At 42.4% G+C, this 21,344-nt stretch overlaps 2 protein-coding genes across 5 annotated transcripts in view; one reads left to right on the plus strand and one right to left on the minus strand.

Moving 5' to 3' along the window:
- HHAT (hedgehog acyltransferase) overlaps positions 1-21,344 on the minus strand; it is a 569,735-nt gene that overhangs the window by 55,140 nt on the left and 493,251 nt on the right. The gene's annotated exons all lie outside the window — the stretch shown is intronic.
- Positions 1,035-19,864, plus strand: RD3 (RD3 regulator of GUCY2D). 3 transcript variants are annotated; one of them, XR_014523594.1, is made up of 5 exons: positions 1,035-1,278; positions 3,028-3,109; positions 15,485-15,806; positions 16,760-17,782; positions 18,022-19,864. XR_014523594.1 is itself a non-coding variant. In XM_083494887.1 (3 exons), exons 2-3 carry the CDS (start codon positions 15,511-15,513, stop codon positions 17,055-17,057), a joined length of 594 nt encoding a protein of 197 aa, XP_083351013.1. In that variant the 5' UTR covers positions 14,032-14,178; positions 15,485-15,510; the 3' UTR covers positions 17,058-17,091. The 3 variants fall into 3 exon arrangements, 1 of the variants encoding a protein (XP_083351013.1); XR_014523595.1 differs by lacking the exon at positions 3,028-3,109 and having other exon boundaries at positions 1,036-1,278; XM_083494887.1 differs by lacking the exons at positions 1,035-1,278; positions 3,028-3,109; positions 18,022-19,864 and adding an exon at positions 14,032-14,178 and having other exon boundaries at positions 16,760-17,091.

The following is a 21,344-nucleotide window of genomic DNA, read 5'->3' on the forward strand; positions in this document are numbered from 1 at the left end:
AGGCAAACTAATCAATCCTAATACAATTACAATCTGTTTAAAAAACAGTTTAAAACAAGCTTCTGAAAAGCAATTAATAATGATATATACACAGTTGTATGGAGAAGCCCTAAAACAGAAAAAACCCACATGGCAAGTGCTGGTCTAGTAAGGATTTGTTTTGAGTACAAATCCTTATAAACAATGTGTCTTTTAGCGAGCAGGCTTAAGCCTCACATAGTCTTGAATTCGAGTCTATGAGCTATCCCTGCCATCAACCCCATTATGTAGCTTCATATTATTTCATAGCCTCCAACATTTCTCCGATGGAAATAAGGACGTCCCATTCCATAATGAGAAGTTTGCTATTTTTACGCCACCCTGGGCAGCTTCCAACATTTATAAAAACCTAATAAAACATTATTATTATTATTATTAAATCCCTATATAGGATTGCCTTCAGACGACTTGGAGGTCGGATAACCCCATAGTCTCCAACATTTCTCCAATGAAAATAGGGACATCCTAAGGAAAAGTGGGACATTCCGGGATCAAATCAGAAACTGGGATAGCTTCTCTAAATCTGGAAAACAGGGACACTTGGAGGGTCTGTTACTTATCCACTTTGTCATTGCTCAGCCTCAGTTCCTTCTGTAGGGGGAAAATGGACAAATACAGCACACATAAACATAATGACAAGTTTTGTGTTTTTTTGCCAATATTACACGTGCCATTCATATGGCTAGAACTGCGTGCACCATCTTTAGCAGCTTGGGGGATCTCTTTTTTACACTCCCAGCCCCCACCGTGCCTGGATTTCCCCAGGGCACATTTTTGCTTCACTTGGACGGCCCTCCAGAACGGAGCGGGCCGGCAGCCCCTGCTCTACCCGCCATGCTTTCCCTCTCCGGGGTTGTCATCCCTGTGTCTCCCGCTCGCCCTCGCTCCGGGCCTACTCGACCAAACTCCTCCTTCCTCCTCCCGCCATAAGGGACAAGCGGCTTAGGGCGGTCGGTCGCTATAGCGACGGCCAATCAGGAACTCGGCGGGGCGGGGCCTGGCCGGGGAAAGTCGTTGGGCGCGCCCGGATTATGCGAGCAAAAGGAGCCTGAGGCGGGTGTCGCTGAGGGAAGACTCTGGCCGGTTCGGGCGCCAGGGGCGGGAGAAGGCGCTTGAGAGCGCTGAGGGAAGGTTCCCTCTCGCCTTTCAGCTCCTCGGCAGTGGGGCTCTTCGGGTCTTCGTCCTCCGTCGGGTTGGATTCCGGGGTGCTTCCTCTCAGCGCCGTCCGCCAGGCACCAGGTGAGGAAGGGCTGCAGCCCAGGCGCGCCTCCTGAGGGGGAGAGGCGAAAGTTTGGCAAAGCGCGCGCCTCACTTTTTTTGGGGGGGGGGCCTTCGGGCGCGTTTGCGTCTGCTTAACCCCATTTCGCCCGTGGTGGGAGGCTCACTTTGCAGCGAGTCCGACTGGAAGTCGGCGGCGCTTGGCTCTGAGTTGCGCCCATGCGATGGAGCCGCTCGGTTTCACAGGTAACGATTGGATGGACCGCTAACAAACGCATCTGGATTTCTGTAGGCAGAGAGGCAGGGGCGTAACCGGGGGTGGGGTGGGGGGTTGCAGCTGCCCCATGCCAAATCAAGTAAATAAATAAAAATGCTTAACTAGTAGAAAGATTTTGACAGGTTTCCCCCCCCTGAGCACCTGGGGTCAAAAGAAAGTACAGTGGTACCTCGGGTTACATACGCTTCAGGTTACAGACTCCGCAAACCCAGAAATAGTGCTTCAGGTTAAGAACTTTGCTTCAGGATGAGAACAGAAATAGGGCTCCGGCATGCCTGGCGGATGGTACCACTGTAATTTGAAACATCTGTTGTTGAGACATTCCGAATCTGCTAGACCGAGGATGATTGACAGGTGGGTGTCCTGCCCCCCCCATAAATCCTGACTACACCCATGTATAGAGGGTGTTTCTGGCTGCAACTGCCCCCCCTTGCTTTGAGGCACATAAGTGGGTATTGCATACCAGCTGGGGGAAAATGATGTCTTTTTCCTTACTTTCCCCAACAGGTTGTTTTAAACACTGCTAGAGTTCAAAACACCAACCATCTGTTCCAAGGACATATTAGTGTCTAGCAATGTGTGTGCAAATATACAGTGGTACCTCAGGTTAAGTACTTAATTCGTTCCAGAGGTCCTTTCTTAACCTGAAACTGTTCTTAACCTGAAGCACCACTTTACCTAATGGGGCCTCCTGCTGCCGCTGCTGCATGATTTCTGTTCTCATCCTGAAGCAAAGTTCTTAACCCAAGGTACTATTTCTAGGTTAGCGGAGTCTGTAACCTGAAGCGTATGTAACCCGAGGTACCACTGTACAGGCTATGCACCCCATGCCTTGACTCTCTTCTCACCATTCCTGAGGGGCAAGTTTTAAAGATGGGGAATTTAGCTAGAAGTAGAGTTTACCTGAAGTTCCTTAATGGGAATTATGGCAAAATTCTGAAGTCATGATTCACAAACCAAAGTTCATTATCATCCAACATCCACAATATTGCACCAGTGCTCTCAACTTTGATAAGAGCTAGTATTTGGTATTTGAAATAAACATACTGTAGTTTAGTTCTTTCTTGAATCTTCAATAAAAAATGGATAAATATATCCTCAGCTTCTATGAAACTGAAATGTGTTTTTTGTTCATTTGGTAGAAAGCGATAAATCTGTAGGTACTGTTAATTCTGTAACTGCAAATCTAAAATGGGGCTTTTTGATAGGATTTAAATCATGGCTGTTCCCCTGTAAATAGGTGCTTAGCTCCAATAGCGTTTTTGTAAAGCTATTTATAGGAATCGCCCAGATCAGCTCATGCTGCCATAAGAATGTTGCAAGGTAGAAATTATTTGTCATGTTGTCAGGAAAAACTGCTCTCTATTACATACTCTCAAAATATTATCTGGATTGAAAATCTGTCATTTTTAAAGGAAAATCCAATGGTAAAACAATGCATTGAAATGCTAATGGGACCGTACTGGCTTGATCTGTTTTTTTGTTTTTTTAAGAAAGCTATTTAGTGCAGCGGCAACCAACATGGTGTCTTCCAGATGTTGTTAGACTACAGGTCCCACCATCCCTATTGACAAAGTAAGAACACAAAATACATAATAAAGCAGAAACAAACCAATAACTCCTTCTCCCACAAACACGTTTAAAAGGCCACAGAATGTTAATCAGCCAACGTCTTGGTTATAAAGAAATGTTTTCGCCTGGCACCTAAGGATATATAATGAAGGCGCCAGGTGAGCCTTCTTGGGGAGAGCATTCCACAAACAGGGAGCCACTGCAGAAAAGGCTCCGTCTCATGTTACCACCCTCTGGACTTCTCATGGAGGAGGCATCAAATGATTATTGCAGTGTCTGGATTGGTTCATATGGGGAGAGGCGGTACTTGAAATATAGTGGTCCCAAGCTGTTTAAGGTCTCATTGGTAAAAACAAGCACTTTGAATTGTGCCCGAAAACCAATTGGCAGCCAGTGCAGTTGGGCCAGGATCTGTGTGATATCCTCAAACCGTCTTGTCCTGGTGAGCAGCCTGGCTGCTGAATTCTGCACCAGCTGAAATTGCCAAGCTGTCTTCAGAGGTGGCCTTGTGTATAATGTGTTGCAGTAATCTAACCTAGAGGTTACCAGAGCATAGAGGTTGGGTTTCAGCACCATCATCCTCAGGCAGCATGGCCAGTGGTCAGCATTGGTGGGAGCTGTAGTTTTAACAACACATGGAGGGCCACAGCTTCCCCAGTCCTGGGCTTTCTAGATGGTACTGGAATGACATGGGTAGTGGCTTGCATGTTTCCATAGGAGCAAATGAATCAGCCCTCTGAAGGATGCCATTTGGGAGATGTGATGGTACTGATCCCAGGCATTCATTCTCCACCCCTGGAGGTGATCAGAAGTATTAAAGCTGTCAGCATCATCTTGTGTTTGCTGCTTGCGTGCAGAGATATACGTGGACAGCCTGTCCCTGGGTATAGTGATCTTTGGATACTTACCTAGTTAAAACTTTTTTTATCCCACTGTTCAGCCAAAGAAAATCTCCCAGAGTAGTTCACAAAAATCAGTAATAGGATAGCTGCCACCCTCAGATTTGTAGCCAAAGACATGACACAAAAGGAAAAGGGATTAGAAGGGAAGAAGGAGCAAAAGCAACATTGAGCACTAGTTCTTTGCTTCAGAGTTCTTGTAATCACCAGCTGGAGTAGAAATTTCTAGAAAATTATGACAATCACATTTATGAGCTGAGCCAATGGAGAGGCGTTGTACAGGCAACAACTGTTTTGCATGGGGGTTATGTTCCTGACCCCCATGTGTGTATGCCTATCCCGCCCCCTTTTCCTGCCACTTCTGGGTTGCAGCAGTGCGTGTGCACACTCATCAATTGGTCATTGCCTGCCGTCTCTTCACTCTCTCTTTCTGTGCTATAGTTTGAGGGAATGATTTCTCCATTAGCTATGTATTAAAATAATTTGCATGCATTTAACAATATATATTTCAAAATAACAATAAAAACTAGGTTGCATTTTTTTTAAAAAAAGGAAGTCCAAGTGTAGCTTTTTTAAAGGTTTCAGTCTGAGATAAGGAGTTTTACTGGCTTCAAAGCTTCTTTGGACAGGTACAATTTACCTAACATATTGATTATGTCCAAGGTGCATTGAAAAATCATATCACTTTTCTGCAGTGAATTTGCTGCTGTTTTCATACATATTCTTGCATGGTATGATAGTACTGGGGGAGGCATAGGATTCCTGGGAAGTAGGCTAGAACCAGCAGGCCTTATCATCCTCTGCAAATGAATTTAACAATAGCTTAGTGGATCTTTTGCTAAGCAACTTGGAAGCTGTGCTGTTTAAGCAGAGAAGCATGAGTTCTTGTTTAAACCTTTCCCTCCCTGACATTTTCCTACTCCATTTTTTTTACGGTTCCAACTGTTTTTATCCCAATAGGTTTCCAGATGTGTGCAAGGATGAGGGTGCACCTGGAACCTTGAAAGAGGGAAATATAGCCACAGGGAGGGTTCTGGAGAGTAGCAAAGCAGATGCAGAAGGGGAATAAATACATATCTATACACAACTACAGCTTTCCCACTCAAAATCACAACCACCAAATCTGCTTTTCTGAAGCCAAAATAAGTACATTGTGTTGTTTGTCCTTTAGCTGAAGGAATTCCAAGTCACTATATATTGTGGCATTGCTGTAGTCCCATCCTTTCTACCAGAGGATTATGGTGTTGGTAGACCATGTGGGTAGTTGATCCATGGCTCCAAGGGCTATAAACTTCAATGGAGTGCATTGCTGGAATTCTTCTCAGTCCATCATATCCCATGGACTTGGGGGGGATAAGCTGATTTAATTTCATTGACTGCAAAGGGATTACATCAGTTTAAACTGGAATACTTTGGCATAAGTGGGTCATGGAAAGGTCTGAAGATAATTCCGAACACTTCTGAGAATGCTTTGCTTCACATTTAAGATCTAATTGCTGTGTAGTTAAGCTATCTAGAAAAGGGAATTTTGATTTTGACATGTTGGGCAAAAATCACGGGTTGGAACACAAGAAACTGCCTTAGTCAAGCTATTGGTCCATCTAACTCAGTGTTGTCTACACTGTTTGAAAGAGTTATTAATGATAATAACTGTTTATGTGTGCTACAACTGCAGTTAGAATGGTTTCTGCCCAGAGTTGGAAAGAAGAGGTAGTACAAACCAAGGAAGAGTGGGTAATTAAATTAATGATTATGCCAAAATGCCAAGGTCAGTGTGTGTAATAAGAAACCAAGAAAAAGAAGAAGAAGAAAATTATTAAAGATTGGGAGAAATTTGTGGAATGTTTGAAAAACTCATGTATGCAAACAAGCAGTTTAATATATTATTAAGAGAAAATAAAGACTACCTTAATGTAGAAAATGCGGTATGAAAATTAAAACTAAAAAGAAACCACAAAAGGAGGGGATGGAAGTCAAATATATGTGTATTAGAAATGTATATGATTTGTGTTTTGTATGTTTGTAAATATTTGAAAAACTGAAAAATAATTTATTTTTTAAAAAATGTGTTGTCTACACTGACTGACAGTGGCTTTCCAGGGGAATTGAGATGCCAGGGATTGAACCTAGGATTTAGAGCAAGCAAAGCAGATGTTATATCACTGAGCTATGGCTCTTATATTAGAACTACTTTAACAATATCCTTTATTAAAAGGGCACATAAGTGGAGACTCTTCTTAATTTAGGACCAGCATGACAGACAAACTCCTTATACTTTGCAAAAAGGTAGTGAAGGGTGCCTAACATTGCTGCTGGGAGGAAGTGGGAAAGTGCTGGATTCGTCATTTCTCATTTATTTCACACAAAGTGCCAATCCCAGATTACATGTTATCCTGCAATGTACCTTTGATAGTTCACACCATGCATGGTATCCCAGGTTGGAAATGGGGAGGGTGCTTCCCCCCATAATTTATGGTTCTATGCCAAAAAAGATGAGGTGTTTGTTTTTTTAAAAAAGCTCTAGAACTGCAGAGTCAAAAAGAGGATTGTTATGTTGCTCTGTGGTTTCCCAGAAGCACTTTATTGCACAATGTCATGATATTGTGAGCTGAAGTGCATGTTATGAACATCATGCAGAGTGTGCTGCTTGGTGACACTGGTCATAGCATGTTTGAAAAGGACAGCTAGTGTGGTGCCTTCCAGATGTTGCTGGCCTAAAACTCCCATCACCCCAGACTATTGGCGAACATCTGGACTGTACAACAGTGGCTACTCCTACTGTGGCATCAGTCGTGATGTCATTCTAGCACCTGGTATAGAAAATTACCTCTTCAATGTTGACTGCTTTTGGGAAGCGGTTGCATTGGTGGTAAACTCTCCAAGCTAGTTGCCAAAATGATGTAATATAGGAGGTCTTTGCATTATAGCTATGATGATGCTATCCCACGGAAGCTGTTGTCAGCAATCTGAGCATGGTGATTTGCTGTGCTGAGAATGAGCTCCTGTTTGGTTGTTCTTGACGAAAAGATACCGGTAACACATGCTGTTTCCCAAGCGGAAGTTGGTCCAGTAGAAAAGATCACCTCCTTAATAATATTATTAAGTGGAGTGCAGTGGAGACATACTCTGTGTGAAGAGATCTTACCTGTTTAGCTCTTACAAGCAATTTTAAAAAATGGTTGCAACAATGTTCACTGTGTAGAGAGGTATGTTAAGTCAGGTACTTCAAAGTCAGCTGCTGTTTGAGATCAAAAATTCAAGTTAAAACCATGCTTCTGATAAAAAGGAGCTGCATACCCTGGGGTTTGCTTAATATGTGCTTAATATGCTTAATACCTCATGAGTATTATCATTAAATAGTTCTGAAAAAAACTAAGTAACTCTCATTATAAAGAAGCCTGGACAAGAGGGGTGTACACAGTAGTCAAAATACAATATGATATTTTCCACTAACAGTAGAGATACAAATGACACCCCCCCCCCAAAAAAAAGAACAGAAGGATTTGAGAGCTAAATTTGGATCCTTGACTCACCACTTTGTAACTATGGATTCCAATTAGAATAAGTGAGGATTACAACTGGATGAGTCAATAGTGTATCTTTAGGTTTAACTCCATAATCCCGGGTACTGGAAGCATCACCCTAGATCCTTCAGATTATATCAAAACAGCATTTTGTGATGCAATTAATCTTAACATCTGTTAGTCTTCTTGACTGTCTTTGGATTTCTGCTACAGCAAAAGAATTGTGAAGTCGGTTTTGGGAAGGGCTATAGCTGAATGGGCAGTGCAGACTCTTTGCATGCATAAGGTTCCAGGTTAAATCCTTAGCAACCTCGGGTAGGGCTGGGAAGGACTCTTGTCTGAAACACACACAAGTGTTGGAGACTCTTGCCTGGAACACTGAAAAGCAGATACCGGTAATTTAGAACTAGATGAACCAACTTGGGCAGCTTCCTGTGCTCCTAGCTTTTCCTTTAACCACTCTCCTGTTATCTATATCTTAGCATGTTTCAAGTGTTTAAATCATGCCATATACTTTATCTCAGTAATCTACAATAGTTCTGTGTGGTGTATCAGTAATATCATCTCCTTATTGTAGGTGGGGGAATGGGGACCGAGAGAATTGTGGCATCTTGTGAGTTAATTGCTGAGATGAGATACAAAATTGTGAGTTTCTGACTTGAAATTTTTGTTTCTATGTAGCACAAGCTTGTACATATAGGTATCTGTTTTTGACATTCCAGTCAGCTTGCACTTAAAGGAAACATTGGTTTATAATTATTTTGACTGCTGCTGACAGCACAGGTATACTCTATAATAAGAGCACTTTGGCTATTTTTCATAGGAAAAAATACCTTTGGGGAGTGGTGGGGAATTTTTGATAGAAAACTGGCAGGGAGGAGAACTGTTTAAATCCTTACCTTCCCATAACTTCCCAGTTCCAAGTCTACCTCCCAAAGATACTTTTTACAGGAAAAAGTAGGTTTGGGCTTTTGTTGCATTTATTTGCATCAGACAAATGAAGATTTTTAATGAACACAGTGAAAATACCGTCACTTGCGTAGTAGTAGAAGCTGATTAAGTGTGTGTGTGCATATGTTGAGTGTGGGGAGAATCTGCAAGACTGCCTTCTCTCAAGATTTTGAAGAATCAGCTCAGCTACTATTGAAAGACAGCTAACACCTGTGGGCATGCCAAGTGGTCATTGGTATAATGCATCGTAACTCGAAGTAACACTTTGGTGCTACTTTGTGGCATATCGAAATCCACCCTCTTCATATTAAGGCGAGCCTTTAATAAAAACTGCACATGAACTTAAACAAAATTAGATGTTTTTAGTAAGAAGTCTATGAGAGGTTGGCATAAACATAAACATAAACATAAACATAAACATAATAATAATAATAATAATAATAATAATAATAATAATAATAAAATTTATTATTTGTACCCCGCCCATCTGGCTGGGTTTCCCCAGCCACTCTGGGCGGCTTTCATAGAAACCAAAAATACACTAAAATATCACACGTTAAAAACTTCCCTGAACAGGGCTGCCTTAAGATGTCTTCTGAATGTCAGGTAGTTGTTTATCGCTTTGACATCTGATGGGAGGCCGTTCCACAGGGCGGGCGCCACTACTGAGTAGGCCCTCTGCCTGGTTCCCTGTAGCTTTGCTTCTCGCAATGAGGGAACCGCCAGAAGGCCCTCGGCGCTGGACCTCAGCGTCCGGGCAGAACGATGGGGGTTGAGATGCTCCTTCAGGTATACTGGGCCGAGGCCGTTTAGGGCTTTAAAGGTCAACACAAACACTTTGAATTGTGCTCGGAAACGTACTGGGAGCCAATGTAGGTCTTTCAAGACCGGTGTTATGTGGTCTCGGCGGCCGCCCCTAGTCACCAGTCTAGCTGCCGCATTCTGGATTAGTTGTAGTTTCTGAGTCACCTTCAAAGGTAGCCCCACGTACAGCGCATTGCAGTAGTCCAAGCGGGAGATAACTAGAGCATGCACCACTCTGGCGAGACAATCCGCGGGCAGGTAGGGTCTCAGCCTGCGTACCAGGTGGAGTTGGTAGACAGCTGCCCTGGACACAGATTTGACCTGCGCCTCCATGGACAGCTGTGAGTCCAAAATGACTCCCAGGCTGCACACCTGGTCCTTCAGGGGCACAGTTACCCCATTCAGGACCAGGGAGTCTTCCACACCAGCCCGCCCCCTGTCCCCCAAAAACTACTTCTGAGTACATAACTCTTGAGTCTGGGCAGATGACTGCGTTTTGCTTTAATAAGCATGCAGTATGCTGAGTTTTACCACAAACATTTAGAAACAAAAAGAAAAACACCCCCTTTTCAAAGGTATTGGGCAAAAAGATTCCTTATCACCATTTCTATTCTCAGCTTCTGTTTATTTTTACTGGTATTACCCTCTCCTGAATTCACAGCTAGGGCCATCACTTTATTGGATTACAGCGAATGTCAGTTTGCATCAGCTGAAGGCTGCTTCTGATGTTGCATTTTAAATGTATACATTACACTGGGGAAACCTGGGCTTGTCACTGAGTCATCTCGGCTCCCTGACAAGTTCACAGGAATGATTTGCATGTTTGCAAATCTTTTTGTAATGTGTAGGCTCTCTTGAAGATTTTCCTAGAAAAGTTTCTACTGTCCTAAATCCTTTGGGATCTGACCTAGCATGCTTTGCTTAACCTTTATATTTGGAAAACAAAACAAAGTATGTTATGTTAATTCTTACGTTTTGTAAAAATATCTCAACTGTTTCTGAGAGCCAAAAGTAGTTTATTTGATACTTCGTTTGAGTGGGGAGATGAGTAATACATGCTTTCTGTGGCCTAAATGCTAAAACTAGTGCCCTCCAGATGTTTTTGACTCCCAACTTCATTGGTCACAGGATCCAAAATGTCTAGAGAGGACCAGGCTAAAGAACAAAAGCTGCTATATTCAAACAAATCCCATGTTTCACTTAGAAATGATTATTACTCTGTGGGCATAAATATATTTGCTTCCTTGGGGACAACCACAACTTTTGACTGGTATTTTGCCAATTGAAGTTGCCTTAATTTGACTAGTATTCATTAAGTTCCTAATTAACTTTATGAAACAAATGCAATTCTAAATAGAAACATTTCTGTGGGCGGGGGGGGGGGGGAGGAATTAAGAATGGAAAGCTTGCCACCACATCACTGTATGCTTTTTAAAGGCTATTTCAAACCCACTTTTCAATCATGTTATTTCATTATTCACACTTTTTTACATTCTCTAAAAAGCACCCACCTAAAACCATCAACACACACAAAGTAGTCTTAGGGCTACTACTTCAGAAATGAACATGCACAAACTTCTGCCCTGTAACATAAATTCTCTGGCCCCTGGCTCTCCATTGTGTGTTTCTGCTGCCTCCAGAATGGTAAGGAAGAAAAAGCATTCAATCCCATGTATTTTACCACGTGGCTATTACATGGCAGGAAGTTTACATTTGTACCTACTTCTGTTCCTAATGTACCTACTGTGAAATGCCTCCTCTGACCTGTATGTTGCTGACCACTTTGGGAAACACATATCTCTTGTCAGTGGTGTCATGGACTCAGTTTCAGTGGAAGTGGATTTCTGGAATTCTAGCTGAGAGAAAAGCAGCAAGGAAGAAGACTGGGAAAAGGAGGGTGAATCTCCCCTCTGCCTTGTTCCCACCTAGCTGCAACTTTGTACAGTAGTGGGGAAGCGGAGCCTGAGTCTTCTTTATATCATGTGTAGTTTGTTAAGTGCAGTTCCTGACCTGGGACGGCTTGAGATGGGTGTGCTTAAATAGCAATCAGAAAGAGCACCAAGGATTGTGCCATGTTGGTTCCTCATCCTTCAAAACATGTCCTTTCGCACTGCCATGCATTCCACCCCACCCCACTTAAAGCTATTGTCCTTGCTCTGGTTGTGGACACTGAATATCTCTTATGTGTGATAGTTCTTTCAAGAACCAGCACCTTTTTTAACAAAGGAATGTCTGGAATGGCATTTACTGTAAGTGTGTTTAAAATTGTCTAAGAAAAGCCTTGGACGATGACTCAGCTATAGAAATTGCAGCACAATAAATGGGTGTTATGCAATTCTCGGTGTTTATGATGGCATCCAAATCTGCTTTTATAACATAATAAATGGGGCCCACAACAAAACGTTGCAGTGAATCCCAAGCCTTTAATATTAGTGCTCTTCTTCAGGTCTCTAAGCTGTCTGGAGCTTTAGTGCAGTTTGGAACTTGAAGAATGTAGAAAAAGATACATTAGAGGGGATTGTGATGAGGGTAATGGGTCTTTACAGTGTTTGAGTAATCTGTCCTTTCTCTGGAAGTCCACTGAGCAGAGAGGGGGTGGGATGAGAGAAGGAAGTGCCTGAAAGAGATGAAGAGGGATGACTCCTCCACAGCCACAACAGAAAAGAAGGCTGCTGCCTAACTTTGAGGCCAGCCCCTAACATGAAATAAGCTACTGAGGCTCTCAAAGAGGAAATGCTCTGGGCTTTTTGACATAAGTCCACCAACTGGCCAGTGCAGTCCTTTGATATTATGGTTTTTGAGAGTACTGTGTGTCTGGAGACTTCTGTAGATAGGACTTCTAGACAGCTGTAAGCTTTTACACCTCCCCTGTAGAAATTAACCCCTGGTCACTGGATTAGAAATTGTGAGTTCTAACACATTATGTTATTAAAAGAGCATACGAGTGTGATTTTTGACACCATCTCTGTGGGCACAATTGCCGGAAAAGTTAAGCAGTGGCTAAGTCTACAGTCCTATACCTAGTTATTGCCTATGAGGTAGTCCTATTGAACTCTGTGTGTTTTGCTTCTTAGCAGATATGCATGGGATTTTGCTGTAAATCCCAAAGCAAAGGAAAGATGCTTAGGTCATGGCAAGTAACTCAAGCCCAGGAAAGCCAGGGTTGCATTTAGTGTATTGCTTTGAATGATTGAAAAAAGTTCATTATTATTACAGCACCAAGTTGAAAACTGTAAGAAGTTTTTTAATATAAAAACTGGCTATAAAACATTTTGAATCTAATAAATTGCTTAAATGAAAATGTATTTTCCATCATAGCTTTGGAAACTGTCCTGTAGGCTCTCATTTGTTATTTAGTCCATCCTTACAGAAAAGCCACTGTGTGTAATCTGATGATTAGCCTCACAGTGAATTTTAAATTAAAAACACTAGCAGAGCAGCTCTCATGAAAATCTGTGGCGTCCCCCATGAGAGCAAGAGAATGGAAATGGGGCCAGCTCACTAACTTCACTGTGATGAGTTTCCTGGAACTGAAAGGAGCAGGAAAAGGAAGAGGGGACTTTATATTGACACAATTCATCTCTGGTCTATTACTGCTGCCTGTAACTGTTTACAGGGCTCTTGGACTTTAATTGCTTCCTTGGAAAGCAGAGGCAAAACCTGCCTTACATATATCATCCTAAATGAGTATCCAGTCAGTGAAGTTGGCTCTTGAACTGCAGCTCCAATCTGTTGTCTTTTATACTTCAATTTGACATCATCAGCATCATTGACCTAACCTGAATTCAGACAAGGTGGAGGTACTATGTGTTGCAGGATCTCAAGCTTGGGAAGTTGGTAGAAGCCAATTTTGGACAAGGTTGTTCTCCCTTGGAAGGAACAGGTGCATAGCTTGAGAGTACTCCTTGACTCCACTATGCCCTAGTGGCTAGGAGTGCCTATTTCCAGCTCTGGCTGGTTTGCCAGATATAGTCATTCCTACACAAGGAAAGCTTGGCCACAGGGAGCTGGTAACTTCCATGTAGGACTATTGCAGCATGCTCTGTGGAGGGTTGTCATTGAAGACAAGAAGCTGCAATTAATGCAGAATGCATCAGCGAGGCTTCTGGTTGATGTGTCTGACTGAACATGCATTACGCCAGTCTCGAAAGATTTGTGTTTGTTACCAGTTAACTACATAGCCCAATTTAAGATATTAACACTGAAATATAAATTCCCAAATGACTTGGGTCTCAAGTAGCTGGTGCTTGCAAGTGCTCCAATGTCATGCCAGCTCCATTGGCTCTTTTAGCTTTTGGATTAAAAGCTGCTTCTAGTCTTTTAAAGTCTTAAACGGCTTAGGACCAGGTTATATTAGAGGCTGCTTGCTCTGATATGGGCCTGTCTAGGTATTGAGATAAACGTTGGAGGCTTTGCTTTCAGGCATGTCTTGGGAACCTTCTCTGTCATGATGCCTTGACCCAGAAATACCACCCCAGTTGAAATTTGGTGGGCTTCCTCTTGTTGCATTTTGTGCCAGAAATTGAAGATTTTTAAATTTCATTGGGGTTTCTGACATCTGGTTTTATAGCTGCTAGTTTGAATATATAACATCTTTTACTCTTGGCTTCCAGTGGCATTTAATTTAACTTTGTTTTAAAGTGTTCACATTTTGCTATTGCTTTTAGAAATTGTTTGCCTGCATTTTTATTTATGATGATGATGATGTCTAAATTCAATCAGGAATAAAATGCTTGTTCCACATGGCAACCTTGTATCAGGAAGATTATGTATTGAGATTAACCAGGAGGATTTTCACATGACCTTTTATTCAGCTGCTGATTGTCGAGGCTTTCTCTGGCTCCCATAACAGAACTGAATGTATCCTGTCAGATATCAGATGGAAAATAATAGGGTGCACATAGCATTGTTTTTCTTCCACCACGCCTGTAGCCCTCTGTCTCCTAGCAGATACTCCCAAAGGTCTATACATTTCTTTCATTTAGATCGCTGGCATAATTGTTACCATATTCATATCCTATGTTTTCTCACACTGAAGGATCACTTGGTATTTGGGGAGTGTCTGGCTGTTGTGGGTCCTAAGATCCTCTTCTTACGCTGCCTGAAAGGCAGGGGGAAGAGGGTTGGGAAAAAGGGGCTTCTGTTTTGGTGACCCCCCTTTTTTTGAGGGGACACTATTTGGCTCCTTCAGCTTCAGTGTAGCAATATTTGGCTCCTTCAATGGCCATTTGAAAGTAAGACACTGCAGCAGCCACATGTGACCTTCTCCTTCTCAGGGGTGGACTTTGGTCATCTTTACCTCAGCAAAGCAAAAATTGCCCCCCTCCCCATGGATCTTCTTAATTATGGATCTTGGCACCCTCTGTGGGGGAACTGCCCGCACCACCCTAAATCCAACAGGGGAAGAGTTATGATTTCACAGATTTTTTATTTAGTATTTTATGCTGTTGCTGTTTTGGGGAAGGTTTGTACTTGCCAAAATGTCACATTTCACTGCCAAAAAGTAAGGACCCCCAAGGTGAGAGTTCTATCCTGGTAGAGCCCATGCCAATTTGCATGGTTCCTGGTTCCAAGCCCTGCTTGGAAACACCCAGGATTGAAAGACTCTGATCTAAAATCCTTAAGAACCATTAGCAGCCTTCCCTAACCTGGTCAGATGTTCTGGATTACAACTCACACCAGCCCCAGCCAGCATGGGATTTGTAGCCAAAAAACATCTGGTAGGGAAAACGTCTGGAAGGGACTAGGTTGAGGAAGGTTAGTTAGGACAATACTGAGTTGCCATTGGTCTAACTCTGTATAAGGCAGTTATACTATGTTGCAGTTTCCGGCATGGTGAAGAGCCACACCCTTCATTTTCACATCATTCCCTCTTACTAGAATAAAGTTTTTTCATGTTCTTGGTAGAAATAGCTGAGCAAAAAAACCCCCAAAGCCAAAAATTTTGGTTGCAAATGTTTTTATGCTTCATGTCAGAGAAGCATACCTTGTCTGGTGGTGTAGCAATAAAACTAATAGCTATGTGCTAAGCAGGGTGCAGTGTGGTTTCAAATGGGATGGTGGACCAATTTGATAGTGTTGAGATTCCTGCATTGCAGGGGGTTGGACTAGATGACCCTTGGGGTCCCTTCCAACTCTACAGTTCTATGATTCTATGGCAAAAATGAATGTGTATCATCTTTCTTTTTGCCCTTTTGCAGTGTGAGGGGCCAGAGCGAGAGTGAACATGGCGCTGGCTTCCTGGTTCGGGTGGAATGAACCCCCCAGTCGCATTTCTCAGAGGAGCCCAACAGAAATGGTGGTGGAAACTCTTATGATGGAACTCAGCTGGCAGATCAAGGAAGCTGAGAAGCAGCATCGGGAACGAGAGAACGAGTACCGCAAGATAAAGACAGGTGTTGACTATGGGTGGCTAGTTAGCTACCCCAAGCACAGCTATGATATCAGTCCAGGGGAGCGTCTGCAGCTGGAGGACATGTGCTCCAAAATACATCCCTCCTACTGTGGGCCCATCATTATTAGGTAAGCTGAAGTCTTCTGTCAACCTTCTCTGGCTATGGCTGTACGCTCACCAACAGAAATGGAAAATATGCTGGTTTTCCCACCTTCCACAGTTTGTAAAGTTTCTCAGAAGCATCATAATGCTGTTGCTGTGGGTTAAGAGACTGAAGATCTCAGTTAAGTGATGCTTGAAAGGGAGTGTCTTGAGCTTTGCTGAAAATATTGGTTCTCATTTTCTCTTAAAATCCAGTTTCACATCCTTATGGCTATGCAGATGAAACTCAAAGTGTACTGGCAATACTTGGTGAAAGATAGCATAGACACTTGCTTCTTTGTTTGAGTAACTGAACTGGAATAAATCAGGCAGGATACCGGTAATCTGTCTTTTACAAACATGGGCGAACAGTACAGAAGCAATGCAAATGACCTAACATTGATTATGTTTGTGTGAATGCAGCATACAGCCTGGGTGTCTTGAGCTATTTTGAGAGCCTTCATGTGAATAACTTGAAAGAAGTGCATAATAAATCTTTTCCAAAATCTGTATTAGGAATATAGCTTTTATTAGGCCATCTTGCAAGCTCTCCAGAAATTTGCATCGGATGGTAACCAAAGCAAAGTGAAGCAAAAAATAAAATAAAATAAAAAATTGGTGGTAAAGTCATCAATATTTGTAATGGATGTAGTAAACCCTTTAGAGGTGATTCTAGTTCTTCATCTCTCCTGCAAAAAACATGCATCTACCATATCTGTTCATCTGAATACCTCATTATTTAAATGGCAAAAATTTGATTGGATTAATAGCTGTCTATTATCCACTTGATGAATCGAATACATTCCGATTTTGGAAAAGGGATCTTATTCTTAAGGGGATTTTTGTTGTTGTAACTATAGATTAAAAGAGCAAATATTTGTGCCTTAGGATTTATACCCCAGGTTATGAATTAGTTTTTTGGCTTCTTTCCTCCCCATAGATTTCGGCAGCTTGTTTCTGAATACGAACCAGAGGTCTCTGAAGTTTCTCGGCTTTTTCGTTCCGTTCTCCAAGAAGCCATGGAGAAGAGCAAAGAGGAAGAAGAGGCAAAGAAGCTTGCAAGGCAGTGGAACACAAAGCACAAAACCAGCCTCTCTCTCATGACATTCAAGTCCCGGGCCAGGATTCTGCCCTTCAGTAGTGACATCAAGACCATTTCGGAAGATGTTGAGAGGGGCACCGATCCAGCCAGAAGGGCATGGAGCATGCCTGAATTCAGGAGCACCAAGGACTACTGACTCTATTTATAACACTCAGATTTTGGGAACAGACCATCTTATTTATGTATTTACTTATTTATTCATTTTTGTGTGACTTTTTCCTATGTCCTGTTGTCCCTTCTTTCTTTGTTCTGTGGAGAGTTCACATTGATTGCTTCTTAGGCTTCTTTTAACCCATGTATCTCTCTGTGTGTTCCTGTTTTCATATGGACTGGTCTCTTAATATAAACAGCCAGCTTGGTGCACTATGGGATGTGTGACAAATGCCAAACCACTCAACCTATTTTGCTTTAAACCGAAAAAGAAGCCCAGAAAGTAGTTGTGAGAATCAGCCCTGTGTTTCTGTTTTACCCTCTTTTATAAACATCTCTCTTTCTTTTTCTCTCCTGATGCCCACAGTACTGCAGCTGATGTACATACTCTCTGGACCACATGCCATATCAACCCCAGCCAAACACTGAGCAGAATATCAAAGGGTCCACAAACACAATTGTCATGCAGCAGGTAGTCAGCACAAAATAGGATAGAAGGGGATTTCTGACAAAAAGTGGAGTGGAAATGGCTGGTGTTCGCTTATCAGTCCAGTGAATATGATTAGTATTTACTATTGCTGTTGCTTTTGGCCCACAAATGTAATTGATTACCCCCTGCCCCCAATTTGTATTGTGCTTCTTTTACATTGAAATGAATGGGGTGGAATTATGTAATGAGAACATAATTTACATCCTTATGTATGTAGATAGGTAGCCGTGTTGGTCTGCCATAGTCAAAATAAAAAAATTCCTTCCAGTAGCACCTTAAAGACCAACTAAGTTAGTTCTTGGTATGAGCTTTCGTGTGCATGCACACTTCTTCAGATACACTCAACTCAGTGTATCTGAAGAAGTGTGCATGCACACGAAAGCTCATACCAAGAACTAACTTAGTTGGTCTTTAAGGTGCTACTGGAAGGAATTTTTTTATTTATCCTTATGTATGTAAGTCCTTCTGCCACAATGGACAGTGAGACAAAGTAACATAGCTTTTGGTGGAATACGAATTGCAGTGGAATGGGAAGCTAAGCCTGACTGGCTATGACCAAGACCTGCCAATATCAAGGTGATCCCTAAGCATGTTATTACTCGTTTGGAGCGCTGTCCCCCTCAGAAAGCTGTCATTGCACAATCCTAACCAGGCATATGCCCCATCTTATAACTGGCTACTTCTGTGTAGACATGAAAAATGTTCTTTGGGTGGGGAGTGGGGAGGGATTAAGATACCCATGCAGACACTTCAGTGCTGTTGATCATGAGGCTGTACTATGGAGGGCTTGTGCAAGTGTCTCTGTTTCTTGTTGCCGGTAGCTCTTTAAAGCTAGAAAGAGCTACTGGCTGTTATGCTAGAAGGAGAAGCGCTTTGATGTGCGGTTTCCATGGTGCAGCTCTAAAGCAGCTGCTGTCACATTTCAAATCAGAATTGGAAATGTATTTGAGCTTGTGCAGGAGAACTTTTCAGCTGGGTGGTGTTTTTCTTCTCCATGAGAAGGAAATGAGCTTATATTTTCTGAATGTTAGACACTGTTATGCATGAAATATGCCCAGTCTGTCTACCTCTGGATGACAAATTGCAACCCTGGCAAGAAAGGGCTGGAATTATTTTCGAGTAGCTTAAGATAAATCCAGAGGATAACTTTTAAAGATAGCTCCTTAGCAACATATTTGCTTGGGCCTAACTAATTATCTGTACACAAGGCACAATCCAGACAAAGTTGAATTCTTTTCAGTTTATTTAGTTTAATGCAGAAATACTTGGAAGCAGGTAAAAAAATTCTATTAGTATGGCATGAACCAGCCAGTCATTCTATCTTGTGTAAATGGTACAATAGGTTAACTGACTAATGAAGCTGTTTATTTGGTTGTGTTCCACTGGAAACTAAGACTATTGACTCTTGATATCTGAGCTAGCTGGTTTCTGCGTTGTGATTGCTTTCAGGCAACTCTTGTTAAGTGAATGGGGTACTTAAAGGTTCAGAGGGCTTTGTGTTTCATACCGTATGCCACTGCCACCTGGACCCTTTTATTTTTGCTAAGATTTCTCCTGGAGTGATTTTGCTAGCTTTTGGGATCTATCTATCTATCTATCTATCTATCTATCTATCTATCTATCTCTCATCTACACACCCACAGACCCACGCAAGATGGGACAATGTGGATGCACTGTACTAAAGAATTCACTCTCTCTCATACACACAAACTTTCCCTAAGACACCAGCAAACTGCATTATTTTAATATGAAGCAAACTCAGGGTTTCCAAATGCCAGATCCAGTTTGAGCTGGACCATTTAAACTCAGTAGCAGAGAAAGAGACCCAAAATATTTTGACAATTGTACAACTGCTATGCCACTTTCTACACCTATGAATATTTATTTGTTTATGGAATTTGTATACTGCTTTTCCTATGTGAAAAATAAACTATGTTTTAAAAAATACTAATGTAAGGGCTAATGGGATTAGCTCTGTTCCTCCCTGCTTGTGTTCTCCATAGCCCACAAAAGTGCTTAGCACCCTAGGATAGTTGGGGAGATAGTGCCCCAAATGAATTATCTTAGGCTATGGTGATCTGTATTTGTTAGAGCATTTTTTAAAACTTGTGTGTTCTCATGTGGTATCTGTCCTTTCTACTGTATATGCACATGTTTTTCTTTGTCTTAGGGCCTCGTTCATAAGGGAAATTGACAAAAAAGTATAAAAGCCATTTTCTAACATTGCCATTTGACCAACTTTTGTATCAACAAGTGAACAATTCTTTGCTGTGTTAAATTCTGAAATGCATTCTTTAATTTTAGCTGTCCCATTGTCCTGTGATTTTTATATCCAGTGTTCTACTTATTAGGAACTTCAAAATTATTGCTGCCATTGTGCAATCTGAGTGCTCCTTAAGATGGCTTTCCCCCCTAATTTAATTTCTTTTTAGTACAATGTAATGTATTTTCATTTATGTCAGAATTTCTAAATCTCTATAATGAAGGAATGCCCTAGTAGCTTAAGTGCCCAAGACCTGAGCAGTTACTCTCATTTTACAGCCTTAAAGATGCATCACCACTGACCCACTGGCTCAGGTCAGATGCAGTGCTAAGCCAAACCATGTCTTGGCATGAACAAAGAAATGTGCAGGTTCCCAGAGAGGAATATGACTGCTCTTCTCATCTCTTGATGTGAGCTAAGAAATAGTTTAACTTAGCATTACATCTGAACCAGGCTCATGGTCGATCTTCCCCCAGACAAACCATGAGTGGTAAATCACAGAACTAAGCTTGGCTACAGCTTGTGAAAGCAGAAGTCTTGATTTGAGTGTAACACTAAGCCAGAGGTCGGCAAAGTTTTTGTGGCTTGGGCTGCTTCACGGTCCCGCAGACGCCACGGTGGGCCGGAGTGCGCACACACGCACATGTGCAAACGCTATTTCTGATGCTCCTTCTGGTGTGGAGGAGGTGTGTGCAGCTGCAGGAGCTTCCTGCAGCCAATGGGAAGCTGGCCAGTGTTGCAGAAGGCGGTCCCCGCTCTACTCCACGCCAGTTTAGCGTGGCGCACGGGAGCCGACCGAGCGGGCAGTGGGGGGTCCCCAAGCGGGTGGTGGGGGTCCATGGGCCGGTTACACGACCCCCATGGGCCTCTTCTGGCCCATGGGCGTTAGGTTGCCGACCCTTGCACTAAGCCATACCATGCCTTAGTGCAGCAGGAATAATGGGGTGGGGAATGAGGGGGCAAAGCAAGCTCAATCTACTTGTTTACACTAAGTCATGGATTGTCTTAGTATTAAGTGTGGAACGGGTCAGTGGGAGTTACCTCTGAGTGAACATGCAGAGGGTAGTGGTGTACAGAACTAAAATGCAAAACTGTTGACTTTTAAACTGAAAGATTTAACAAATGCTAAAGTTAATGAGTGGAAGATAAGGATGTGCTTGCACATAATGCTAAGCCCAAACCATGACTTACTGTGAACACACAAATGCGCTGGCTCCTGGGGAAGAGATTGTACCTGCTTTACTCCTTGCTGGTTCTCTTAGGTCAGCTGAGCAGTGAATGTAAGGTTTGGCTTAGCATGAAACCCAGGAATGTGGTTAAGCTCTCTCCTCAACCATGAACTCTAGCCAATGTTTGCACAATCTCAGGAAGCCATAGTCAAAATAAAAAAATTCCTTCCAGTAGCACCTTAAAGACCAACTAAGTTAGTTCTTGGTATGAGCTTTCGTGTGCATGCACACTTCTTCAGGAAGCCATAGTTGGGCACACCTTGATGTGTGAATTAAGCCAGCAAATGCAAT

This window comes from Podarcis liolepis (assembly GCF_965112155.1).
Source record: "Podarcis liolepis genome assembly, chromosome: 3".
In the NCBI taxonomy this organism is placed as follows: Eukaryota; Metazoa; Chordata; class Lepidosauria; order Squamata; family Lacertidae; genus Podarcis; species Podarcis liolepis.